The sequence below is a fragment of the Grus americana genome, chromosome 3 (genome assembly GCF_028858705.1).
Source record: "Grus americana isolate bGruAme1 chromosome 3, bGruAme1.mat, whole genome shotgun sequence".
Classification (NCBI taxonomy): Eukaryota; Metazoa; Chordata; class Aves; order Gruiformes; family Gruidae; genus Grus; species Grus americana.
In genome coordinates this window covers 1,499,934-1,525,169 of record NC_072854.1, presented here as the reverse complement: position 1 = coordinate 1,525,169, position 25,236 = coordinate 1,499,934, and the positions used below count along the sequence as shown (strand labels likewise).

Below are 25,236 nucleotides of genomic sequence, written 5' to 3'. Positions count from 1 at the left end.
TGACCCACCCCCCCAGCTCCAGGAGGGTGTTTCCTCCTCCCCAGCCCAGAAAACATGATTCCCAAGAGCCCCAAGATCTTGTAGACCATCTACCTTCACCTTGGGCTGCTGAACCCCCCCAACCTACAGCCCATGGGCAACCCCCAAGGTTCCATCCCACTCCCCGATCACATCCTCATCAGGGATAGCTTGTCCCAACCTCTTCACCCTGCTCCTGCCCCTGCTGCATCCCAGCGTGGGGTGTGGGAGAGCGCGGACCCTGTGAGCATCCTCTGCCAACATCTCCTTCCAGCATCACCTGTGAGCATCCTCTGCAAGCATAGCATCATTGAATCATTGAATCATTGAATCATTGAATCATTGAATCCTAGAGTCCTAGAGTCCTAGAGTCCTAGAATCATAGAATGGTTTGGAGTGGAAGGGACCTCAAAGCCCACCTAGTTCCATCCCCCTGCCATGGGCAGGGACACCCTCCACTAGCCCAGCTTGCCCAAAGCCCCATCCAACCTGGCCTTGAACACTGCCAGGGAGCCAGGGGCAGCCCCAGCTTCTCTGGGCACCCTGTGCCAGGGCCTCAGCACCCTCACAGGGAAGGATTTCTGCCTCACATCCCATCTCCATCTCCCCTCCTGCAGCTTCAGGCCATGCCCCTTGGCCTGTCACTCCCTGCCCTTGGCACCAGCCCCTCTCCAGCTTTCCTGGAGCCCCTGCAGGGACTGGAAGGGGCTCTAAGGTCTCCCCGCAGCCTTCTCTTCTCCAGGCTGAACCAGCCCAACTCTCTCAGCCTGAGGTCTCCAGAGCAGAGGTGCTCCAGCCCTCGCCTCATCTCTGTGGCCTCCTCTGGCCTGGCTCCAACAGCTCCATGTCCTTCTTGTGCTGGGGACCCCCGAGCTGGACGCAGCACTGCAGGGGGGTCTCAGCAGAGCGGAGCAGAGGGGCAGAATCCCCTCTGGGGATCCTGGTGGTCCATCCGTCAAATCCAGGTCTCTCCAATTTAGAGACAAGGATGTCATGTGGGGCAATGTCAAATACTTTAGAACCATAGAATTGTTTTGTTTGGAAAAGACTTTTAGGATCATCAAGTCCAACCGTTAACCTCACCCTGCCAAGCCCACCACTAACCCATGTCCCCAAGCACCACATCTCCACGTCTTTTAAATACCCCCAGGGATGGGGACTCCGCCACTTCCCTGGGCAGCCTGTTCCAGACTTGCACACTTGGACTCTACACAAGCCCAGGTAGGTGACGTCAGTTGCCCTTCCCTTATCCACCAACGCCGTAACCCCATCGTAGAAGGCCACCAAACTCGTCAGGCACAATTTGCCCTTAGTGAAGTCGTGTTGGCTCTCACCAATCACCTCCTTATTTTCCATGTGCCTGAGCACAGTTTCCAGGAGGATCTGCTCCATGATCCTGCCAGGCACGGAGGTGAGACTGACCGGCCTGTAGTTCCCCGGATCTTCCTTTTTACCCTTCTTAAAACCAGGGGTTCTGTTTCCCCTTTTCCAGTCAGTGGGAACTTCACCGGACTGCCAGGACTTCTCAGATATGATGGAGAGTGGCTTGGCCACTTCATCCACCATTTCCCTCAGGACCCACGGGTGCATGTCATCAGGTCCCATGGACTTGTGCACCTTCAGGTTCCTTAGGTGGTCTCAAACCTGATCTTCTACAGTTCTTCATTCTCCCAGCCCCGCCTTTGGCTTCTGTGAGCTGGGCAATGTGGCTGGAGCCATTGCTGGTGAAGACTGAGTCAAAAAAGTCGTTGAGTACCTCAGTCTTCTCCATACCCCCGGTAACCAGGTCTCCTGTTTCATTCTGGAGGGGGCCCACATGTTCCCTCCTCTTCCTTTTATTGCTGACGTATCTATAGAAGCTTTTCTTGTTGCCCTTGATGTCCCTGGCCAGATTTAATTCTGTCAGGGCTTTAGCTTTCCTAACGTGATTCCTGGCTGCTCAGACAGTTTCTCTGTATTCCTCCCAGGCTACCTGCCCTTGCTTCCAGCCTCTGTAGGCTTCCTTCTTGTGGTTGAGTTTGCCCAGGAGCTCCTTGTTCATCCATGCAGGCCTCTGGGAGTTTTTGCCTGACTTCTTTGGCATACATCACTCCTGAGCTTGGAGGAGGTGATCCTTGAATACCCACCAGCTGTCTTGGGCCCCTCTTTCCTCCAGGGCTTTGTCCCATGGTATTCTACCAAGCAGGTCCCTCAAGAGGCCAAAGTCTGCTCTCCTGAAGTCCAGGGCAGTGATCTTGCTGTGTGCCCTCCTCACTGTTCCAGATCCTTGTGGATCTTGAACTCCACCATTTCATGGTCCCTGCAGCCAAGGCTGCCCTTGAGCTTCACATTCCCCACCAGCCCTTCCTTGTTGGTGAGAACAAGGTCCAGCATGCCAGGCATCCCTGCCATCATCCCTGCCATCATCCCTGCCATCATCCCTGCCATCGTCCCCACCATCGTCCCCTGCGATTGTCCCCTCCACCTCCTGACCCCTGTGTCTCCTCGGCAGCTCCGGAGCGAATACATGCAGAACTACGCCAGCAAGGTGAGCGAAGGCATGGCCCTGCAGCTGGGCTGCCTCGAGCTCAGGTACGTGCCTCCGCCTGTCCTGGCCGCTCTGCTGCGCCGGGAGGGCTGGGGAGGACGGGGTTGGCGCGGGCTCTGGGGCTGGGGAGGGTTTTGCGGGAGGTGGGGGGGGTTTCCAGCTCTTTCCTTGCCATGGCGGGAGGGGACGTGGTGGGGGGACGCGAGCACAGGGCACCTGGCTCATGGCCCTCCCTTCTCGCAGGAGGTTTTATAAGGACATGCCTCAAAATGCGCTGGAGAAGAAGTCCAACTTCGAGTTCCTGGAGTGAGTAGGCACAGCCCACCCCGCTGGGCAGAAACCCCCTCACCCCTAAACTGCCCACCCCGTCCAGCCAGTCCCAAGGGGTTGGGGATCTGCAGATGGCCTTCCTCATCCCCCCCCAGCCCCTCATCCTCCCGCAGCCCCTCATCCCCCCCCAGCCCCTCATCCCCCCCAGCCCCTCATCCCCCCCCAGCCCCTCATCCCCCCGCAGCCCCTCATCCCCCCCCAGCCCCTCATCCTCCCGCAGCCCCTCATCCCCCCCCAGCCCCTCATCCCCCCGCAGCCCCTCATCCCCCCCCAGCCCCTCATCCTCCCGCAGCCCCTCATCCTCCCGCAGCCCCTCATCCCCCCACAGCCCCTCATCCTCCCGCAGCCCCTCATCCCCCCCCAGCCCCTCATCCCCCCGCAGCCCCTCATCCCCCCCCAGCCCCTCATCCCCCCCCAGCCCCTCATCCCCCCGCAGCCCCTCATCCCCCCCAGCCCCTCATCCCCCCCCAGCTCCTCATCCCCCCCAGCCCCTCATCCCCCCCAGCCCCTCATCCCCCCCCAGCTCCTCATCCCCCCCAGCCCCTCATCCCCCCCAGCCCCTCATCCCCCCCAGCCCCTCATCCTCCCGCAGCCCCTCATCCTCCCGCAGCCCCTCATCCCCCCCAGCCCCTCATCCTCCCGCAGCCCCTCATCCCCCCCAGCCCCTCATCCCCCCCAGCCCCTCATCCCCCCCCAGCCCCTCATCCCCCCGCAGCCATCAGCCCTGCTGATGAGGAGCATGGCAGGAGGGGGAGACGGGAACCTTTCACCCTGCGCTGGGTGGGCAGCTTCTCCCCCAGGAGCACCCCCTTGTCCCTCAGCACCCCCTTTGCTTGGTGCATCCCCCCACCCTGCCAGTCTGCAGCTCCCCCCCGGAGCGGGGGTCCCTGCGGGGCCGTTAATGTGCAGGGGGGTCTCTGCTCTCCAGGAAGGAGGTGGGCCTGGACCTCTTCTTCCCCAGCCAGATGCAGGAGAACCTGAAGGTGAGGGACGCGTGTGGGTGCGGACAGGCAGGGCTGGGTGCACGGGTGCAAGGTGTGCAAGCATGCACGGACGTGGCTGGGGGTGCTCACGTGCGTGCATTGAAGTGCGCACGTAGGTTTGCACGTGTGTGCACGTCTGCTGTCACGTATGCCCGCGTGCGGTTGTGCTCACGCGTGTGAAGATGTATCTGCATGCGCACAGCCGTGTACCTGTGCGTATACATGCACATCTGGGGCCAGGTGTGCGCATCAGCGTGCATGTGTGGGTTTGCACACACGTGTATGTGCACATCTGCCCGCACTTGTGGAGCTTTGCACGCACTCGTGAAGGTGTATCTGCCTGTGTTTGTGCATTCACACACATGGCCGTGTGTGCTCCTGTGTATACCAGCGTGCACGGGTGGATTTGCATGGATGGGCGTGTCTGCTCACACTCGTGAAGGTGTATTTGCATGCATTTGCATACGTATGCATGTATGTCCCTGCAGATGTATGCGTGCAAGCACATCTGCTCACACACGTGATGATGCATCTGCGTGCACACGCACGTGCAGATTGCGCACGTTGCGCACATGTGTGCATGCACATCTGCCCACACTCAAGTACGAGCAAGCACACACGCATGGAGGCATGCACACACGTGTGGACACGCATGGGTGTGCGCACAGAGCCATGTGCATGTGTGCGGGTGCGTATTCATATTTGCAAGGTGAGCGCACGCGTGCGCGTATCCGTGTGCACGCACGTGTCCGTGTGCACGCCTGTGCCTGCGTGCGGCTCACACCCTCTGCGCCCCACATCCCCGCTGCACGCCTGGCACCCGCCCGGCGTGGCTAGCGGCCACTGTGCCCACAGCCCAAGCAGTTTCGGAAGATGATCCAGCAGACCTTCCAGCAGTACGCGCTGCTGCGGGAGGAGGAGTGCATCCTCAAGTTCCTCCACACCCTCTCCACCTTCGCCCACATCGACCAGGAGACTTACCGCTGCGAGCTCATCGTGAGTCCGCAGGATGGGATGGGATGCGATGGGATACAATGGGATGCAATGCGATGCGATGCGATGCGATGGGATGGGATGGGATACAATGGGATGCGATGCGATGCGATGCAATGCGATGGGATGGGATGCGATGCAATGTGACGCGATGCGATGGGATGGGATGGGACAGGAGTGCGTCCCCCTGCCCAGGGTGCTTTGGGACCAGGCGCACTGGCTGTGCCCCCCCATGCCAGGCAGCGTGCAGGGGGGCACGCTGCAGGATGAGGACGCCCCCCATCACAAGCTGATGTTTGAGGCTGCATCTCCCATGCCCTTCAAGCCAGCAAAGTCTCCCTAAAGATGCAACCGTAGTCATCAGTTCTCTTAAGCTGTTAATTAACCCCGCACGGCGGGGCAGCCAGCGGCCACCCGAAGCATCCCCTGGCACCGTCCGGGCAGTGCAGCGCGGGATGCTCGCAGGGCTGCTCCCTGCCGCCCGCTGCTCCCCGCCGCAGTCCCCGGGCTCGGAGAGGAGCTCGGCCATGCTGAGCTCAGGGGAGACCCCACGGGGAGTTTCCAAGGCTTGGGAATCACTCGCTGTCCCCCAAGGGAGGCACAAACCCCAAATCCCCCTGGGTAAGGGATTGCTGATCCTGCAGCCCCCCCGGCATCACGTCCCCGAGGGGGAGCTGAGCATCCTTCCCCCTCCCCACAGCGGGGGGAGGCCCTGGGGGCTTCTCTTTGGAGGGGCTGGGGGTGCGGCGGGGGCTCCGGGGACCTTCCCCACCCAGGGGTCCAAGCCCAGTGGGTGTGAGCCGGTGCCTGAGGTTTGTTGAACCCCTCTGGGGTGAGGAGGCGGCAAACCAGGAGCACTGGGCACCCCTTTGGGGCCAGGAGGAGGGAAAGCACCCCCGCTGGGCTCCTTGCCTCACACCATCCGCCATCCCCTCTCCAAACCGTCCTCTCCCCAAGTTCCTCCGGGACGGTGATTTTTCCCAGGGTGTCTCACACATTGCAGCAGGTTGGGGAGGGGGGGGGAAACCTTGGCTCTGGGGGTGCACACCCACAGCCCCCCAAAATTGCATCCTCCTTCTGCTGCTCCCCCCTCAGCAAGGATGGAACATCATGGTGGACCTGGTCATCGGACCCAAGGGGATCCGGCAGATGACGAGCAAGGAGGCCAAGGTACGGGGGGGCGGGGGGGCAGGTTTTGGGTGCTGGGTGGGACCGGGGGGTGGCTGCTCTGAAGTTGGTGGTTAAAGTCGGCGCCGGGGCTCTGCCTCTCTCCCCAGCCCACGTGCCTGGCCGAGTTCAAGCACATCAAGTCCATCAAGTGCTCCAGCGTGGAGGAGGGCCGGGCTGTGCTGCAGCTGGGGCTCAGCGGCACCCCCCAGGTGAGGAGGCTTTGCCGGGGGGGTGGGGTGTGCTGTGTGTGCTGGGGGGTTTGGGGGAATTTGGGGATGCCCCGGTGCCGTGGGGTGGCATCGCATCCCTGCAGGTTAGGTAGGACTCCATGGGTGGCTCCGTTTCCACCGAGAGCTCCTGCCTCCAGCCCCGGCCAAGTCTCCCCCAAAGCAGGACGTGTCCAAGCTGCCCTGGGGATGTCGTGTCCCCCCGCCCCCGCAAAAGGTCCACCTTGCCCCGGGGTGGTTTGGGGCCGGGCATGTTGGCCGGGATGTCCTGGGGTGCTGGGAAGGACGATGCTGGAGAGACTGGAGTCCGCTGCAGAGCGGGGAGGTGGTCACTGAGCTACCCCAAGGTGGAGAGAAGGGGGGGACCCCCCGTTCCAGCATCCCCCTGCCCCAGCTCTGGGCTCACCCGTCCCCCTGTCCCTGCTGTCTCCCCCAGTCCCTGGCTATCAAGACAGCTTCTCTGGCCGAGGCGGAGAACATGGCCGACCTCATCGACGGCTACTGCCGGCTGCAAGGCCACTTGGAAACCTCCCTCATCGTCTTCCCCAGGAGAGGTGAGCGCCCTGGGGAGCACCGACCCCGGCAGGGTCCCCCCCTCTGTCCCCCCCCCGCAGCCCTTCTCCGTTCTCTCCATGGCCGCAGCATCCCCCGTGGCTTTGGAGTGAGCCCAGCTGAGACCCACCAAACTCACTGCACGTCTGGTGGAGGCATTTCGGGGGGGGTCCCAGCGCCCTCCAGACTCCGATGGGGGTGGCTGGGAAATAACTGTCTGTCATCCTCTCTGCAGAGCGGGAGAAGAGGATCAGCCTGCCGCAGATCCCGGCCCCGTGAGTAGCGCCCGGTCCCGCAGTGGGGCTGGGACCCCCATTTTGCCCCCCCACCCCGCTCCCTGACCCCGACCTCCTCCCACCCCCAGGCACCTGGAGGAGAGGCAGTCCACGCTGTCGGACAGCATGAGCGTGGGTGAGTTTTTGGCTCTTCTCCTCCCTTCCCAGCAGCCCACGGGATGCAGACGCAGGGCTGTGGGACACCGGTACACGGGGATTTGGGAGTTCGGTGGAGCTCGACACCCCCAGCCCTTTGCCTGGGGGTCGAGGTGTAGCCGAGCATCCCTGGGGGAGGGCCAGGCTGGCACCCTGCACGCTCCCCATGGCCACGGTGCCTGCGGGGGCTGCTCCAGCCTGGGTGGCCAGACCCCATGGGGATGCTGCAAGAACCCCCCTGCCCGGTGAGCTGCCTGAATCCCTGCCTGCAACTCCTTCTTGCCCTAGACTCCGATATTTATGCCGAAATCCCCGACGAGTCTTCGAGACCAAGGTCTGGAGGTAGGTGCCACCCCCCTGGGTGCCCTCTTGCCCATCTCCCAGCACCCCAACCATGCCCTCCCACCCCCTCCTGCCCACCCCAATTTCCCACCCCGTCCCCCCAAAACTGGGAACCAGGTTTCGCCTGCACTGCCCACCCTACCCTCGCGAGAGGGGCCGAAGGAGCTGGGATCACCCCATGGGTGCCCACCCTGTGGGTCCTTGCCAAGGGGGTGATGGAGAGGGTTGGTACCCAGGGATCGTCTCCTGCTTGGTGTGGGGGCTCTGCCCATGGTGCGGGCAGGGGTACAGGCAGCATCCTGCCTGCTGGCACTGCCACCTCTGCCCTGCTCCCCTGTCCATGAAGTCCAGCACTATGGGATCTCCCGCGAGGATGTCATGTTGGGCAGGATCCTCGGGGAAGGCTTCTTCGGAGAGGTCTACGAGGGGATCTACACCACCCCGGTGAGTGTCCTGCCCTCTCCCTGCCCTGCCTGCATCCTCCGCAGCGGGGGGGAGCAGGGTAAAGCAGCCCCCACCCCTTCTCTTTGCAGAAGGGGGAGCGGGTCAACGTGGCTGTGAAGACCTGCAAGAAGGACTGCAGCCCAGAGAACAAGGACAAGTTTCTGAGCGAAGCGGGTATGCTGGGGGGGGGTCCTGCTGCCCGCTGGGGCTTGCATGGGCAGGCAGAGGTCAGATGGGGGGGAGCTGGTGGTGTTTGCAGCGTTGCAACGGTGGGGTGTTAGACACAGGATGGCAGAACCCTGCCCTGGCATCTTCTGGTCCCTGCTCGAGGACAAATCGCCGTTGCAATGCAGGACGGAGCAGGAGCAGGGAGGTGTCCCCTGCTTTCGCCCCTGTGACATGGCTGTTCTCCAAAATACCGGTTTTATGGGAGGGGTGGCTACCCGGGGCGGGGGGGGAAGAAAAGCTGCTGAACCCTTGTGTGAGAGCGGACGGGCACCACCTGGATGTAGATCCCTGGGGAGCTGGAAACGGGGAGCCCCGACCCCTTTGGGGGTCCACTAGGCTGTCCTTGGCAATTCCTCCTGCTCCATCGCCGACTTCATGGCAGAGACCTGCCCTTGCACCCCAGGACAGGGGGTTGGGCCCCTGGAGGGGGGGTCCCCCCCATTGCAGGGTGTCTGACCTGGTGTCCCTGCAGTGCTGATGAAGAAGCTGGACCACCACCATATCGTGAAGCTCATCGGCATTGCAGAAGAGGAGCCCACCTGGATCATCATGGAGCTCTGTCCCTACGGAGAGGTGAGCTGGGTCCCACCACTGGATCCCATCCTGTCCCCCTGCCACCCTTCCTGGCCCTGCTCGGTCCCTGATCCCCCCTCCCTCGTCCCGTTGCAGCTGGGGCAATACCTGGAGCAGAACAAGCATTGCCTCGCCGTGCCCACGCTCATCCTCTACGTGCTGCAGATCAGCAAAGCCCTGGCCTACCTGGAGGCCATCAACTGTGTGCACAGGTAGGGCAGGAGGGAACAGGAGTCGGGCAGGACGCCGGGAGAGGCAGGGGAAGGCAGGGACCGTGGGAGAACAGGCAGGAGGAGGAGCAGGCAGAGCCTGGCAGCGTCCTCTGCTGCAGACCCTTTTTGCAGCTGGTTGAGCTGGTTGTCCAGGTGTGAGCTTGCCTTCTCCATCCCTTCTCCCCAGCCAAAGGTCTCTCTCCTTGCAGGGATATTGCCGTGAGGAACGTCCTGGTGGCCTCCCCGGACTGCGTGAAGCTGGGCGACTTCGGGCTCTCCAGGTACATCGAGGACGAGGAGTACTATAAAGGTAAGGGCTGCGTGGTGGAGTTGGGGCTCACTCCAAGCCTCTGAGGTCGGAGCAGGGATTTCTCCGGATGGCAGAGCTGGCACGTGGCGGGGCTCCCCACGACAGCAGACCGGGGTGGTGGGAAGGGGCTGGGGCAGAGACCATGGTGAGACCTCGCTGCCCTGCCCTGCCCGTGCTGGGGCTGCTCCACGCCCCCGCAGTGAGCACGGCCACCCTCTGTCTCTCCCTCCAGCGTCCATCACCCGTCTCCCCATCAAGTGGATGTCACCCGAATCCATCAACTTCCGTCGCTTCACGACGGCCAGCGACGTCTGGATGTTCGGTGAGCGGTGGGACGGGGATGGAGCGGGGTCCTGGGCATTGTCTGCCTCCCGTGGTGTCGTCTTAATGCACAGAGACAAATCCTGCTCTGGGATGGGGGGGTTATCCCATCCTTGCCCGTGGGGGAAGACACCCTGGGGAGGAGCTCCTGGGGCAGAGCTTCCTCCAATTCAACCATCATTAGGTGCTTCCTCCTCCAGTGAAATCAAGATGGTCAGGGTGGGGCTGAGTTAAACTCTGTCCCCTCCGAATATCCATCTCACTGCCCGTCCGCCCATCCCTATGTCCTCTGGCACTCGTCTGTCCGTCTGTCAGTCCCTAACGGCGCTATGGCCAGCAGCGACCAGGAGCTGGGCTCCTTGCAGCTCCCCGGGAGAGCAGGCAGCCTTTTTCTCTGTGTTTTTCACCCGGGGACTGGAAAGGCCAAGCAGCCAAGGGACACCGTGTCAGGCAGCAAAGCGTCGCAATGTCACCAGGTCCCCAAAAAACCCGAGCGAGGGGCTGGTCCCCCAGCTCTAGCGTCAGTTGAGGTTGGTCCTGTTGCTCCCACAGCTGTGTGCATGTGGGAGATCCTGAGCTACGGCAAGCAGCCCTTCTTCTGGCTGGAGAACAAGGATGTGATCGGGGTGCTGGAGAGGGGTGACCGCCTGCCCAAGCCCGACCTCTGCCCACCCATCCTCTACACCCTCATGACGCGATGCTGGGACTACGACCCCAGCGAAAGGCCCAAGTTCAAGGACCTGGTTTGCAGCTTGAGGTGAGCGGAGAGGTGGGGAACCGGTGATGGGCTGGAGGGTCCGTGGTTTGATGGAGGGGTGAGCAAGTGGGTGAAGGAGAAAAGTGAAGCTGTGTGAGGTTTCGGGTCTGGAGTTTTCTGGCCAAGTCTGAACTCAAAGGACCATTTCGGAGCATTTGAACCCACCTGCCCCGGGGGTTGTGGTGCCTGGGCTGACGTGGAAATGCTTTGCTTCCTGGGGAGGGGTCTTGCAGGGAAGTCCTGACCTCTGGCACTCGTCTGTCCGTCTGTCCGTCCCTAACAGCGCTATGGCCAGCAGCAACCAGGAGCGACCTGGTGCCAGCCATGGTGATGCTGGCGTGGCCGGCCAGGACCACGCTCTGTCCTCCCAGTCCTTTCCCTTTGCTCTTCCCATCCCTCCTTGCTCCCTCGTGTTTTCCGTGGCCCCTCCAGCTCCAGCATCCCTGGGCACAGGAGATGTGTCCCAGCCGCAGGGGGTTGTGCCAACGCTCCGTCCCGGGGCTGTCACCCTCCGTCTCCCCCTGCAGTGACATTTACCTGATGGAGAAGGAGCTGGCCAAGGAGCAAGAGAGGAACAACCGCCACCGGCCTCCCAAAATCATGGAGCCGCCGTCCTTCCAGGAGCCACCCCCAAAGGTGAGGAGAGGGCAAAAGGGTTCATCTCCCCGCCTCGACCCACCCATGGGTGCTGCAGAAGTTGGGACTTCCCTGATCTTGCACCCACTGTGCGTTTCTCCCTCCTCTGCTCCCCGCAGCCCAGCAGACCCAGGTACAAGCCGCCACCCCAGAGCAACCTCCTGGCTCCCAAGCTGCAGTTCCAGGTAAGGTTGCACGGCCGGAGCATCCCACAGGGACCTGAGCAAAGGGGTTGATGCCGAAAAGCCCTACCCGGAGCTCAAATCCTCGGGGACTCACAGCTTTTGGGGCTCCGAGGTGCACCGTGCCACCACCGAGTGCCTCCCGCCGCCTTGCCAGCAGGTCACTGCGCTGCTCGGGGCTCAGCGCTGCCCTGCCCTGCTCTGCCCCGTGGTTTGTGTGTCCCTCAGAGCTGGCAGAGAGGCTTTTACCCCCGGGAAGGGGAGTTTGCACACTCGGCACCGGCCGGTTTGCACGCGCGGTGGGGAGGAGAAGAGGTTTGCTGCTCTGTGGTGTTACCTGGGCTGATTCTGGCTGCCCTGCGGGAGCACAGGTCACCCCCTCTGCAAGGTCCGGTGCTGGTCCCTGGAGCATCAGGGTGAAACCTGCAAAAGCAACTATTTTGGGTGCTCTTTTGGGGCTGGGCAGGGGTCCAGGCAGCAGCACGGGAGGTCTCAAGCCCGTGCTCAGGGTGAGGAAGAGCCGAGCGGGGAGGAAGATCCTGATCCTGCTGCCCAGATGGGCATGAGTGCAGAGGCTGCTCCTGGTGCAAAAGCTGCTCTTCCCCGCATTGTCTGCTCCGTCCATCCGTCCGTCTGTCCGCACTAACCCCCCCGTGGCTTGTTTTGTGCCCGCGCTGCCCCGCTGCCCACCCCCCCCCCCCACCCACCTGCAGGTGCCCGAGGGTCTGTGTGCCAGCTCCCCCACGCTCACCAGCCCCATCGAGTACCAGTCTCCGGCCAACTCCTTGCACACCCCGCCGCTCAACCGCCACAGCGTCTTCAAGCGCCACAGCATGAGGGTAAGAGAAGGCTTCTCCCATCCCGCAGCATCCAAAGGACATCCTGGTCCTGGGTAGCCTCATCCCGCGCTCTGCTCTGTGCTGCTGCCTCCGCTGCTTTGAGCTCAGTGCTGCTTCCGACCCGACCGCGGGAGGGCCAAATGGTGTCTCCTGGAGGGATCAAGCCCGTGAAGGGCTCCAGGGTGTCTCCAGCCCCCCGCCATGCATGTTTGCACGCGCATCCCGATGAAGGCATGTCGGTGGACGAGTGGACGGCACAGCATCCCCAAAAACGAGCCGGGGACGGGGTGGCTGCTGCTCCTCGGGGCTTTGGGTCAGCTCCTCACTCTCGGTGTTGTCACTTGAAATGCCAGCAGTGGTTTGCAGCCTCAGCTCGGTTACTCTAATCCCGAAATCAGAGCTGCGTGTTGGAGCACGTCCTGAGATGCTCTGCCCGGCGTGCCGGGACAGCCGCGGTGCCAAGCACGGCCCCGCCACGGGCACGATGAGTGGCTCCCCAAGGTGGCCTGTGCATGCTGCCCACGGAAAGTGCTGGGACGTGGTGGTGGGAGGTTTGGGGCCAGGTGGTGGTTTCTGCAAGTGCTCCCCAAATTCAGTTTGGGGGTTCGTGACTGTCGGGGTCTGGCGCATGGCTTGCATGCGCGGAGCAGGGCTCTGGCTCCCGTGCCGAAATCGGGGAGGGGGGTGGCTCTGACTCCTGAGCCGCTCCAGTCACCACCGGCTCTGCACACCAGGAGGAAGATTTCCTCCGTCCCAGCAGCAGGGAGGAGGCGCAGAAGCTCTGGGAGATTGAGAAGCTCAAGATGCGGCAGGTCCTGGACAAGCAGCAGAAGCAGATGGTGGAGGACTACCAGTGGCTGCGGCAGGAGGAGAAGTCCCTGGTGAGTGGCCTCGGGCTGCCTCCAGCTCTTGCATCCTCATGAAGGTGCTGGAGGAGCCACAGCAACCACCAAGGTTGCTCTTCATGGCTGGAAAAGCCGTTATTCCTCGGAGGATAGGCTCCTCCAGCAGCCAAACCTCTTGCACCCCTTTATTTTCCACACCCATAAAAATCTCACAGAGCTGCTTCATTTCAAAATTAATATTTTGAAACTCGGGCGAACTTTAAATACTTGCAATTGCATCTTAACGAGCTTTTAGAATGCTTTTGTAATAAGGACTGGAGATAGCTGATGTGTGACTAATCCATCAACTTGCTCTGAGAGAGGCTTGGAAGGAGATAGAAAATCTTTTATTTGATAGACTCACACAGCCGGTGAAGCAAAGCCCAGCTCCCCTCGCCCCCGGGGCTGTTGGATGCCAAGTGGGCTGCAAACAGCTCCTTGAATTAAGCTCCCTTTTTTTTGAAGCAACAGTTTGAGGTTTCTGATACTCCAGGAGCAGATGGGATAAGGGTGATGGGATGGGATGGAGATGGGACCAGCGATGGGCATGAAGCCCCTTCCCGTCCCGCATTCCCGGACCCTGCAGAGATGCGTTCCTCTGATGTGTTTCCCAGAAATCAGGAAAATCCCTTTTTTTCAGTTCTTTTTCCTTTTTTCCATGCCTCTCACCAAGCTTCCCCCCGCCCTTTGCAGGACCCGACAGTGTTTATGAACAACAACGCTCCTCCGGTGAGTGGTGCTGGCCCCAGAGCAGCCGGGTCAGGGTGTATTTGGGTCCTTCTCCTGGGATTGTCTGGAGATCCTCACTTGCTTTGGCATGGTCAGGTGATAGATATTTATATATGTGCCCCTCGCATTGGGAAAATTAACCTGAAAATGTTAATGAGGTGAAACGCTGGTGGTGTGGAGCTCCCCACCACGAGCCCTGGGAGGGGATGGCGATGCCTCCTCCCTCTTCGCTGCCTCCAGCCAGGATTTCGTGCCTCTCATTCACCGTTTCTTCTCTCTGCAGCTGCTCCCGGAGAAGGAGACGGATTACAGTGAGTGCCCACAGCTGCACGGGGGGTCCACGGGGGTCTGACCCTGCGGGGAGGTGGCATGGCTGGGGTGGGTCAGGGTGTCCAGCAGCAGTGGGACACGCTGCTCCAGGGTGGTGCGGGACGTGGCACAGGTCCCGGGGTCTTGCAGTGTGCCCGTATGTCCAGGGGAACAGCCAGAGTGACTCTCCTTCCTTTCCCTTACTGACGGCGTAGCGGAGTTCACGGGGCCCCCCCAGAAGCCTCCAAGACTTGGGGCACAGGTAAGACCTCCCTGGATCGGGCCACCACGGTCCCAGTCCTCTTCCTCCATCTCCACAACCTCATTCCTCTTCCTCCTCCTCCTCCTCCTCCTCCATCATCCCTCTGCACCTGGGAGGTGGATGGGTCTGGCCAGAGTTCCCCATGGTTTTGGTCTTTCCCTCCTTGCCCCCTCGGTCCTTCTGATCCCGTCGCATGCCCGTTCTCCAGCAGTCCATCCACCCGGCCCCCACTGCCAACCTGGACCGCACGGATGACACGGTGTACAGCAACGTCATGGACCTGGTGCGTGCTGTGCTGCAGCTGAAGAATGAGATCAGCCTCCTGCCCCCGGAGGGGTACATCCTGGTGGTGAAGGTAAGGAGAGCAGTGAGGGGAGGGGACAACACCAGGGCTTCTGTGGGGAACGGGGCAGGGAGTTCGGAATGAGTCTGCTGTGTGGCTCCCACCAGTCATCCTTCTTGGGAAGGTCTTGCGCATATAGGAGGGAGCATTTCCAACATTCCCAGCTCCTCCTTTGGATCCTTGGGTCAACGATGGGGGAGTTTCCAGCATGCCCTGCTCCTCCATTGGGTCCTTAGGTCAATGGTGAGAGAGTTTCCAACATGCCTTACTCCTCTGTTGAGTCCTTGGGTCAACGATGAGAGAGTTTCCAACATGCCCTGCTCCTCCGTTGGGTCCTTGTGTCAACCGTGGGAGAGTCTCCCACCATGCCCCTCTCCCGAATGGCATCCTTGACTCAGTGGCACAGACTGTTTCCATGCACCACTTCCCTGTGCCCGTGCCTGGAGCCATCCTAACCCTGCCGCCCTCCCCACAGAACGTGGGCCTGTCCCTGCGGAAGCTGATCGGCAGCGTTGATGAGATCCTGCCCATCCTGCCTGCTGCCTCCCGCACCGAGGTAGGACCAGGGAGAAGGGAGAGGGGTCCGGCATGGGGTCAGGTGCTGGCAGGACCCCTGTCTGTAATCCCTGCATGTCATGGTCAGATCGAGGGGACCCAGAAGCTGCTCAACAAGGACTTGGCCGACCTCATCAACAAGATGCGCCTGGCACAACAGAACGCTGTCACCTCGCTGAGTGAAGAGTGCAAGCGACAGATGCTGACGGCCTCCCACACCCTGGCCGTGGATGCCAAGAACCTCCTGGATGCTGTGGACCAAGCCAAGGTCCAGGCCAACCTGGTGAAGCTGTGCTTGGAGTGAGGGCAGGGGTGGAGAGAGGGAAGGAGAAGGGGTGGGGAAGGAGAGGAGGAGAGGAACCGTCACGCTTCGGTTGGTGGACATGGGAGGAGAGCGTTGCGGAGGAGCTGGCTTTTGTGTGTCTCCCGTGGCCTCGCTGTCCTGCCCTCCCTGTCCCCCCTCCTCCTGCAGCCGCTCGTGTCTTTAGCATCGTCTCGTCGGTCTTCTGAAGAAGGGAGGCATCTGGTGACTCGTCCCTGGAAAGGGCTGGGGGGGACCTGGCCATCCTCGAGGGCGGCCGAAGGTCCCTCTGGCTCGGCGGCTCCTCGCTTCCCGGCTGCCAGCAGGTCCGTGTGTCCATCCCTCGGCCCCTCCGAGGACAGACGGCCGCGGGCGGCGTGTCGCGACGGGGACCTGGACCCGGACCCCGCTCCTCGCTGCCGGGAGCCGGGAGACACGGCGCCTGGGGGAGCTGGCATCCCGTGGAGGGGGCCGCGTGGGGGTCCCCGGGGGCCATCGGAGCGGTGGCCAGAGGGACTGTTTGCGTTTCCTTGTACATTGTATAGAAGAGTTTATTTAATGATGGGAGGCGGGTCCGCACCCCGTAGCGGAGCCGATTCCGGCGCCCGTGGCCAGAGCGTGCCCGGCCCCAAGCCTGTAGAGCACGGGGAGGGGTGGGACCCCACCGACCGCAGCCTTTGGTGACACAAACCAGAACGGTGCCTCTTCCAGCTGAGTTTTCTCTGAGCCGCTCTGTGTAAGCAACGACGGCAAACTAAGTCTCTGTTCGGTTTGTGCTTTGAGTTGGAAACCGTACAGTTTGGGCTTTTCCCCAGCATCTTCCCACAATGCTGTTCATTCTGGCTGCGATAAACCATGCACAAAGTTCTGCTGTGCCTGTTGCTTGCCTGTCACCCCCCGTACCCTGGGGACATGTCCCCTGGTCACCAGCACCTCCTTAGAAAGAGTAAGGCTGGTGCCGCTCAGACCTCTGAGCCGTCTTGCCGGCGTGGGGAAGCGCCGTCCCGGTGGCAGCATCCCCAGGGGAGCTGCTGGGGTGAACCTTGGTCTGCTGCATCCACGTCCTCTCTGGAGCCCCATTTCCCTCCCGTTGACCCCACAATCCATACGAGGGTCCTGGACTCCCCCTGCTCCCACCCCAAGGCTTGCTAGGGAGAGCATCTGCTGACCTTTGCTTTTGAAGAGCATCAGGAATCGCGGGAAATTCATGGCAGAGGCTTCCGGGAAGTGGTTTATGCAGGGTGGCCCAACCATGAAGATGGGCTCTCCCCAAAAGAAGGATGCTGGGGGGTCTCAAGCCACACTGGGGGGGTCACCCCAGGGCTTGTGACCTGGTGGCCTCATCAGCCAGGCCGGGCTGAGCTGAAAGGGGTGGTGGGTCCCGGCTGCGGCTGGTGAGGGGGGCTGCAGGGATTAACGTGGGAAGGGGAGTGGGTTCCTCTCTGCCCCATCGCGGTGATGTCTGCCCTGCCCTGCTCACCTCCAGCCAACACCCCTGCATCACCCCGAGGAGACGCAGCCCCAACCGAGCCAGAAATCGTCCTCACAGGAGAGGTCTCTCCACCCGTGCACTCCCAGCTCTGCAGACCCCTAAAGCCCGTGCGCAGCGGGTTGGGGGGGGTCACACGCACGTATACCCACACACGCATCCCGCCAGCCACGCCAGGGCACACATTCCCTCGCACATCCCATTTCTCAGCCCCGCGTGTGCACGCCCGAGCCAGCCTGCAAGCACCGACGGCTGCGTGAACGGCTGCAACACCCTCGGGACGTGCGTGTCCCTCCGCGTCACCATTTATTCCAGCCCATTTCACTCCTGAAAGCACAAAGTGTTTTCTGAAACCCCTCGGGCTGCATCCAGCACTGCGATGGGTCGGTCTCCTGGAGGAGAAAATGTTGCAGGAAAAGCTGTGTGTCTCTCGGGACACAGAAGAAGAGAGTAGATGCTCTGTAAGCATGGGTCCTTTAGGGTACATGGAAGCTAGAAATTAATAGCTAGCTCCCGGGGTCCGTGGGCCATGGCTGGGTGGGTTATCCCATTCTGGCCATGGCTGGGTGGGTTATCCCGTTCTGGCCATGGCTGGGTGGGTTATCCTGTTCTGGCCATGGCTGGGTGGGTTATCCCGTTCTGGCTATGGCTGGGTGGGTTGTCCTGTTCTGGCTATGGCTGGGTGGGTTATCCTGTTCTGGCCATGGCTGGGTGGGTTATCCCGTTCTGGCCATGGCTGGGTGGGTTATCCCGTTCTGGCCATGGCTGGGTGGGTTATCCTGTTCTGGCTATGGCTGGGTGGGTTATCCCGTTCTGGCCATGGCTGGGTGGGTTGTCCTGTTCTGGCTATGGCTGGGTGGGTTATCCTGTTCTGGCCATGGCTGGGTGGGTTATCCCGTTCTGGCCATGGCTGGGTGGGTTATCCCATTCTGGCCATGGCTGGGTGGGTTATCCCGTTCTGGCCATGGCTGGGTGGGTTGTCCCGTTCTGGCTATGGCTGGGTGGGTTGTCCCGTTCTGGCTATGGCTGGGTGGGTTATCCTGTTCTGGCCATGGCTGGGTGGGTTATCCCATTCTGGCCATGGCTGGGTGGGTTATCCTGTTCTGGCTATGGCTGGGTGGGTTGTCCCACTCTGCAGGGTGGTTTTTCCCTTCCAAGCCACCCACATTTCTGGCTTGGCAGTTCCCGTCTCCCTGCCACCCCAAGCTCCGGTGTGGGATGGTGCGGATGGAACTGCTCGTGCCAGTGTGTTGCAGAGGGTCTGTGCCTGGGCTGCGCTTTGCAGAGCAGAGACCCCCAAGCCACGAGGCTGAGCAGGGACCTCTCTCCTCCCATTGCTGTACCCCTTCTGCATGGACCATCCAAAGTGTTATTGCCTGCCACATGTCATGCATGACTTCACCAGCCTATGGTCCTGAGCACCCTGCGGTCAGGATGCATCCTAAACCAGCTGTGATGTCCCCTCTTCTTGCCCAGCACGTTCCAGTCACAACCAGACGCAGCTCTCGGGTTTTGGGTAGGACTTGCAGCAGCTCGAGGAGACAGATGCCTCTCCTGGATGCCCCCAGTCTACGCTGGGCAATGGAGAAGCTGTACTGTGTCTTTCTCGATGCCAGGATGGCTGCAACAGCCCTGGGCAGGATGGCAGGTAGCCGTCCCTCCCCACCATCCCCATGTCACCCCTTGGCACAGCCCTTGCTTCACCCTGCATTTCCCATCCAAGGGTCCTCCATGGTTGCACCCGTGTCCTCCCAGGGAGAGGCAAGGGTCTGGCTGGACGTGGGCATCACCATGCCAGCTCCCCGGGAGGCAGGAGCGTGCATTGCCTGCCGTCCCCACCGCAGCCTGGCCCAGCCCCTAGATCATCCCCGCCAGGTAGGGCGGGAGGAAGAGCCCCACAGTGCCCAGCAGGCAGACGATGATGAACATCCAGAGGAAGATGCGGTCGATCACCATGGCCACGTACTTCCAGTCCTCCTTCACCTGCCGAGCGGAGAGAGGCTGTAAGCGTGGGCAGAGGATGCAACCCCCCCGTTCGTGAGGATGCCTTGGGGTTAGGAGACCGCCCGGTTCTTCTTCTGCATCTGCTGTTTGCCTCAGGGTGAGGAGATACCCCATGTCTCGAGAAATCCCTGGAGCAGCAGGGCTGGAGGATGGACCTCTCTGGGGGGGGCTGCTTAGGGCAGGGATTTCTGAATCCACCTGGCTAAAAGTAGGGGTGCAACCCCTGAGCAGGGTCCCATCAGGGCAGGTTGGGCCATCCCTGCTCTCCGAGGGCAGGAGAGGGACCCCCAACATCCCTGCAGACCCTCAACTGACCTGGTGGACCGGGCATCTCCTAGGAGGGGGCTCATTGACCTTCTCCCTGGCTTTGGGTCCTCAGCAGCCAGGGAATCGATTGGGGGCCCCAGCACTGCCCCCCCACATGGAGGTACAAGTGGCAGGAGGCAGCACCCAGGGTGGGGGCCCCCCATTACTCCCCCAGCCCTCGGGGGCACCCACTCACCGAGAAGTCAGCATCCTCAGCTCGCAGGTGGTCCGCGATGTACTGCACCCCTTCCAGGGCCTTCAGGATGCTGGGGGACAGCATCAGCCCCCGGCCCGAGCCCACCTCCTCCTCCTCCTCCCCCTTGGGGGGCACCCGGGGGGCTGAGCCCGCCGATGTCTTCCCAGCTTGGCGCCCGCAGCCATAGCGGCACTGGGTGCCCTGGCCGTGGGAGCCCGCCTGGGACATGCGGCTGGGGTATGCCTTTTCCTCCTCTTCCTCCTCTTCTTCTTCCTCCTCCTCCTCCTCTTCCTCTTCCTCCCACTTGTCATCCACATCGGTCTCCAGCCAGCACCGGGAGGTGCTGAGCCTGGTCCCCGGGAGGTCGTACTGCCCCGTGGTCCCCTCAGGAGGAGGCAGCACCGGGGGTCTCTTCATAAAGAGCCAACGAGGGATGAAGTCGAGGAAGAAGCTACGCACCCAGCGGGGCATCGTGTGGGTGCTGGGGGAGCGGTGGTGGACGTTGAGGACAAACACAGTGATGATGATGGAGAGCGTGACGAAGATCATGGTGAAGAGGAGGTACTCGCCAATGAGAGGGATGACCAGCGAGGTGGACGGGATGATTTCCGTGATGAGCAGCAGGAAGACAGTGAGGGAAAGCAGGACAGAGATGCAGAGGGTGATCTTCTCCCCGCAGTCGGAGGGCAGGTAGAAGACCAGCACGGTCAGGCAGGAGATAAGCAGGCAGGGTATGATGAGATTGATGGTGTAGAAGAGTGGGAGGCGACGGATGATGAAGCAGAAGGTGATGTCGGGATAGATCTCGGTGCAGCAGTCATACTTCTTGGAGTTGTAGGTGCCGATGGCATTTATGATGGCCCACTCGCCGCTCTCCCAGTAATCCTTGAGGTCCACATGGTGCTCCATGTTCTCCAGGTCGATTTTGGCCTTGTCGTAGGTCCAGGAGCCGAACTTCATCTTACAGTTCTGCTGGTCGAAGGGGAAGAAAGTGACATCAATGCTGCACGAGCTCTTGTAGATGGCGGGCGGCACCCACTTCACCTTCCCGTTGGAGAAGAGGTGAGCCTTCGTCATGTGGGTCACAGCAAACTCCCCGTCGGCACTGCAGGGGCGGAGAGGTGGAAGGTTAGAGGAGGATGAAGGGTTCCCCCCCACCGAAAATAGGGCCAGGAGCTCCCCCAGCTCTCAGGGCTGGTATGAGCCTTGATTTGAGACTGTGGCCCCATCCTGCATCCCTGCACCATGCTGGGTTCACCCTCCTGGGCATCACCCAGAGCATGGACATGGGTGGGAGCATAAGCACTGGACATGGGGAGATGGATGCAGACTCATTTGCATCCTTACCACTGGGGTGGGATGGGGGGCAGGAGGCCCGTGGGGGCTGACAGCACCAGGGAGCTACTGGGATGGAATGAGATGGGATGATATAAGATGATATGATGGGATGGTATAGATATAAAGAAGAAATCCTTCCCTGTGAGGGTGCTGAGGCCCTGGCACAGGTTGCCCAGAGAAGCTGTGGCTGCCCCTGGCTCCCTGGCAGTGTTCAAGGCCAGGTTGGATGGGGCTTTGGGCAAGCTGGGCTAGTGGAGGGTGTCCCTGCCCATGGCAGGGGTGGCACTGGGTGGGCTGGGAGGTCCCTGCCCACCCAAACCAGTCGGGGATTCTAGGATTCTATGAGCTGCAGGAATGAGATGGGATGGCATGGCATGGCATGGCATGGCATGGCATGGGGGAGCTGTCCCTAGGGATGCCTCATCTCTGCAGCGTCACTCACTTATTGTAGAGCACAATGTCGGGGATCCAGATCATCTCAGAGGGCACCCGGATGGAGGTGACATTATCAAAGTCTGCCGGGTCCCAGCGCAGCTTGTAGTCACTCCACTCCTGGAGGGACACATGGAGGGAAGGGCATCAGGTAGCCCTAGGTCTGGTGGGACCATGCTGCCCAATGCCTCCTCCTCCTCTGGCAGCATCCAGAGGAGCAGCACCACGGAGATGCCACCAAGCACCCCGGGGCAGGGTCTCTCTGCCCAAAATGCTGTGCCTTCCTTGACATGCTCCTGCCCTTGCCCCAGAGAGGGAACAGGCTCCTACCTGCTTCAGCCAGACGTTTGTGGTCATCATCTGGTTCTTCTCATCCTGCAGTGGGAAAGAAGGAGAGGTGAGAGGAGATGGAGAGAGAGGGCTTGTCCCATCACTGCACCGTGCCCCAAATCACTGCTTTCACTGTCTCCCCTCCACCCCTGGGGTCCAGCTCCTGGAAGCAACTGGTACCAGTACAAGTCCAAGGAGAGACTATATTTCCCCGAGATATCTGCTCACTAGATGGCAGCAAGAAGTAGCGTATTGCAGCGTACAGCTCTGAGCTGCTCCGAGGGATGGACAAAGGTACCGTCCCATGGACGGAAGGATGGATAGGTGGGTAGGTGGATGGGGTTGATAGGTGGATGGGTTGATAGGTGGACAGGTGGACAGATGGATAGGTAGATGGGTGGATGGATCGATAGGTAGAAAGGTGGATGGGTGGATAGATGGGTGTGCATGGAAGGAATGAGCAAGGGATGGATGGACAGAGAAGCCCAGAGGTGCCTCAGGGCAGATAGATGGTGGGTAAGGACATGGCAGGGATGGAGAACTGCAGTTTTCCTTGATTGTCCCCTGCTGTCAGGGAAGGCAGGGTTTGGGATGGAGAGGAGGGGTGCAGACCCCCCTGCTCACTGGAGGTCTGAGGGAGGCAGGGTGGGTGGTTTGTCACCTGCTGGAGATGGCGAGGAGGTGACTGGTGCCCGAACCCAACGTCCCACCAGGGTCCCCAGGCCCTGGCCTGATGGACCAGCAGGACCAGTTGGTGAAAAGTCAGAAGCCACATGGGACTGGGATCTCCACCAGCAAGCTACGCACCACATCGATCAGCTGCGCGATGGAGAGCCCGAACTTCACGATGACCACGTCGGAGGTGTTGGGCACCGGCCGTGACCAGCGGTTGTAGCCAGTGAAGAGATGCTTGAAGAGACGCTCCTCAGCGTGGCTGCCAGGCTGCTCCCGCAGGCAGGCGGCTGCGGGGACACGGGGATGGGGTGGAGATCACTGACCCCCCCCCTTTCACCCCCCCTGCACACCACGGAAATGGGGTGCCCCTTCTGGGCAAGCCCCCTCTCTGTCACAGCAGGCAGGGATGCTAAACCCACCCTAGGGTGGGGAGAGGGGAATTAGCCCCCTCAAAGCTGCCCCATGCTCCTCCTGGGGAGCGGAGAGCGGAGCAAGGTCAACCCTGCAATGCTGGCCAAGAAAATCCCACTCTTGAGTGGCTGAGGTCCTCCTCCCAGTCCCCTCCAGCTGCTCTTACTGGTGCTAACTGGTTCAGCTTTGCCACGTGGAGGTTGACCCAGTCCTTGGGACCGCTGCAGCCTGCCCAGAGACCATCCCTCAGGCTGGGCTGGAGACGGGGCTGGGAAGGAACGCAATGCGCTTTGCTCCGCCTAGAAATTGTTGGCGTTGGTCTTTGGTGCCGTCAGCTTGCGGTGCATCGCTCGGCCGTCCTTGCTCGCTGCAGAGCCCCATAAATTTCCACCCGCAAGTCGAGGGAGGGAGGGAGGGACGGAGGGAGGGCTTTGCACAGTGATGTGCAACCAAAGAGGTGTTGTATGGGTGGCTCTGCCCTGAAGAAGGGTGGGTGTACGGCCCCATAGCATGCCCTGTGCCCCATGCACGCTCTCCCCAGGCAAGCCCAGCAAAGGACCCTGGTTGTACTTTGGCCAGGGATGATGTGTTGAGCAGATCCAAGGGTCTTAGAGGTGCTGGGGAGGGCTGGTCTGGAGCAAAGGGACAAGCAAGATGCCCAGCTCCTGGGAGGTCTTGCGTTGACAAGGAGTGGAAGCAAAATCCATTTTATTTCCATCCCTCCAACGTTTCTAGCTTGCATAGGATTGATCTGGGGTCCCAGAGGGGCAACCCCAGGGGGGATGACCCAGAGCAGACCGTCCCCACCCAAGTGTCTGGGTGGTGTCAAGCTGCCCCGCAAAGACACAAACCCCATCCTGGCATGGAGCATGGTGGAGGACACCATGCCAGCGTGGGGACTGGGGACACTGAGAGACTGCATGGGGGTAAACTGGGAGACAACTGGTTTTCCATGCACATGCACCACAGCCCCCTCGGTGCCCCCTCCCCTCTCCCCAAATTTACCCCCACCCTGAGGCCCCAGTGGGTGACACCCATGGGAAGGCAGGGCTCGAGCGAAGGAAATTCGGGTACCCCAGGGAAAGCCAGGGCCACCCTTACCCGCCTGGAAGGTGACGATGCACCACGCGACGAGGGGGACGATGTCATGGGACAGCCGCCCCATGGTCCCTGTGCTGGTGTCCCCCGTGGACCCCCTGCCTGGAGAATTTTGCAAAGCCCCCCAGGAGGGACCAGGAGGAGCGATGAGCTGAGGTGGTGGTGGGAGAGGAAGCTCAGCAGGGAAAGCCACCACAGGGGACCTCCGGCAGGGTGTCCTGCGTGTCCCCACCGTTAGCGAGCGCTGGAGGAACCATGGATGGAGCTGGAGGTGGGCTGGGAGAGCCTCAGCAGGGAGACGGCCGGACCAGGGTGGGTGCGTGGTCTGGGATGCTCTGCTGAGCCGCCTGCCCCAAATTTCATTCCTGGAAAGACAGCAGAGAGCGGCACTGTCACCCTGATGCCACCGCGGTGCCGTTCTGGGAGGTGACGTCCCACTGTGGTCCCCTCAAAGCTGCTCCCAGCCGTGAGCAGGGCTTGGACCTGATCCAAGCTGCCACCATGCAGAGTCGAGGGAAAATGTCCCCAAAGCATCTGCTCCCCGGTTCACGAGTGCTCCTTGGACAGGCAGGACACAAAGCTGGGCAGTGTCGGTCGCAGCCGGGCAGCTGAACCCCGCGAGTTAAAGTGATGGGGAGCCCCGGTCTGTCCCCGGGTGATTTGATAGCAGAGATGGAGCCCAGTGCTCCAAACCTTACTGACGTGACCAGAAAATAACCGGTTTCAACCATCCTTCTGCCCTCCCTGACTCAAAGCTGCTTCATGCCCTGAGAGCGAGGGAGGGGGAAGCATCTCAGCTGCTCCAAGAGACTGCGCTGCCCCGAACGGGCTCCTGGGGCTGGTTTCTCCAGGAGCATTCATTTCTGAGAAGAGGGATCATCCTTTCACCATCCACCCTCATCCATCCATCCATCTGTTCCTTCATCCATCCATACATGCACCCATCGATCCTTACATCCATCCCTGCATCCATCTACCCGTGCATCCATCCATCCATGGATGTGTTTGGTTCCCCTCCCCTCAGAGAAGCAAATCTCTGCAAGGGGAGAAACCACTTGCTCTTCAGAGGCCCCGAAATCTGCTCCTGCTTTACAAGGTGACTCCTCCACACCCAACCCGTGCCCCCGGGAGCAGCATCCCCTTTCCAGGAGGCAATTGCTTTCATCTCCAAAGAGAAGAACGTTCCCAGCCCAGCACTGGTGTTGCTAAATAAGAAGCTCCTTTGGCTTAAATTCCTCCCTAGCCCGGTAAAACCACAAAGCCCTCCTGAACTCATCATCATCTTCTGCGCAGTTTTCAACTGATTAATACAAGGATGGTGGAGGGGGGTGGGAAACGGGAGGACAAACACCGGCCACTGCGCTGAGCTGGAGAGAAAATGATGGATTTGCCTCTTCTGGCTGAGATATCTAAATATACCGGAGAGTACGGGGGTGCTGGGGGAGCTGCTCCTGTTCCAGGCTTGGTTATAGGGTCACACGAGTGGGGATGTCGTGGGT

The 25,236-nt window shown here is 61.1% G+C and overlaps 2 protein-coding genes across 13 annotated transcripts in view; one reads left to right on the top strand and one right to left on the bottom strand.

Moving 5' to 3' along the window:
* PTK2B (protein tyrosine kinase 2 beta) overlaps window positions 1-16,326 on the top strand; it is a 36,556-nt gene extending 20,230 nt beyond the window's left edge. For 6 of the 12 annotated variants that reach the window (XM_054819302.1, XM_054819297.1, XM_054819301.1 and 3 more), the window contains exons 5-31: window positions 2,510-2,589; window positions 2,789-2,851; window positions 3,804-3,858; window positions 4,714-4,854; window positions 5,947-6,021; window positions 6,129-6,230; window positions 6,685-6,802; window positions 7,036-7,075; window positions 7,165-7,211; window positions 7,520-7,573; window positions 7,920-8,017; window positions 8,107-8,191; window positions 8,718-8,818; window positions 8,915-9,030; window positions 9,240-9,340; window positions 9,573-9,662; window positions 10,214-10,418; window positions 10,946-11,054; window positions 11,174-11,239; window positions 11,950-12,075; window positions 12,810-12,956; window positions 13,653-13,688; window positions 13,972-13,999; window positions 14,204-14,259; window positions 14,468-14,614; window positions 15,078-15,158; window positions 15,246-16,326. In XM_054819302.1, the coding sequence (XP_054675277.1) occupies window positions 2,510-2,589; window positions 2,789-2,851; window positions 3,804-3,858; window positions 4,714-4,854; window positions 5,947-6,021; window positions 6,129-6,230; window positions 6,685-6,802; window positions 7,036-7,075; window positions 7,165-7,211; window positions 7,520-7,573; window positions 7,920-8,017; window positions 8,107-8,191; window positions 8,718-8,818; window positions 8,915-9,030; window positions 9,240-9,340; window positions 9,573-9,662; window positions 10,214-10,418; window positions 10,946-11,054; window positions 11,174-11,239; window positions 11,950-12,075; window positions 12,810-12,956; window positions 13,653-13,688; window positions 13,972-13,999; window positions 14,204-14,259; window positions 14,468-14,614; window positions 15,078-15,158; window positions 15,246-15,461 (2,583 nt within the window). In that variant the 3' untranslated portion in view covers window positions 15,462-16,326. The remainder of the gene's footprint in view (window positions 1-2,509; window positions 2,590-2,788; window positions 2,852-3,803; window positions 3,859-4,713; window positions 4,855-5,946; window positions 6,022-6,128; window positions 6,231-6,684; window positions 6,803-7,035; window positions 7,076-7,164; window positions 7,212-7,519; window positions 7,574-7,919; window positions 8,018-8,106; window positions 8,192-8,717; window positions 8,819-8,914; window positions 9,031-9,239; window positions 9,341-9,572; window positions 9,663-10,213; window positions 10,419-10,945; window positions 11,055-11,173; window positions 11,240-11,949; window positions 12,076-12,809; window positions 12,957-13,652; window positions 13,689-13,971; window positions 14,000-14,203; window positions 14,260-14,467; window positions 14,615-15,077; window positions 15,159-15,245) is intronic. The other 6 variants (XM_054819298.1, XM_054819295.1, XM_054819294.1 and 3 more) reach the window with 5 other exon arrangements.
* A 2,387-nt stretch (window positions 16,327-18,713) lies between these two features.
* Window positions 18,714-23,952, bottom strand: CHRNA2 (cholinergic receptor nicotinic alpha 2 subunit). Its single transcript, XM_054819329.1, has 6 exons — window positions 23,741-23,952; window positions 22,361-22,515; window positions 21,554-21,598; window positions 21,234-21,343; window positions 19,454-20,558; window positions 18,714-18,930 (listed from the first exon to the last, which is right to left on the bottom strand). The coding sequence occupies exons 1-6, from the start codon at window positions 23,802-23,804 to the stop codon at window positions 18,805-18,807; spliced, it is 1,605 nt and encodes a 534-aa protein (XP_054675304.1). The 5' UTR covers window positions 23,805-23,952; the 3' UTR covers window positions 18,714-18,804.
* Between the last annotated feature and the right edge of the window lie 1,284 nt (window positions 23,953-25,236).

Coding starts and splice junctions, on each gene's coding strand:
- CHRNA2 (XM_054819329.1), bottom strand. CDS start 23,804: ATGGGGCGGCTGTCCCATGACATCGTCCCCCTCGTCGCGTGGTGCATC. Junction 22,516..23,740: donor CATCGTCACCTTCCAGGCGG/GTAAGGGTGGCC, acceptor GTGTCCCCGCAG/CCGCCTGCCTGCGGGAGCAG. Junction 18,931..19,453: donor CTGAGGATGCTGACTTCTCG/GTGAGTGGGTGC, acceptor TCCGCTCGGCAG/GTGAAGGAGGACTGGAAGTA.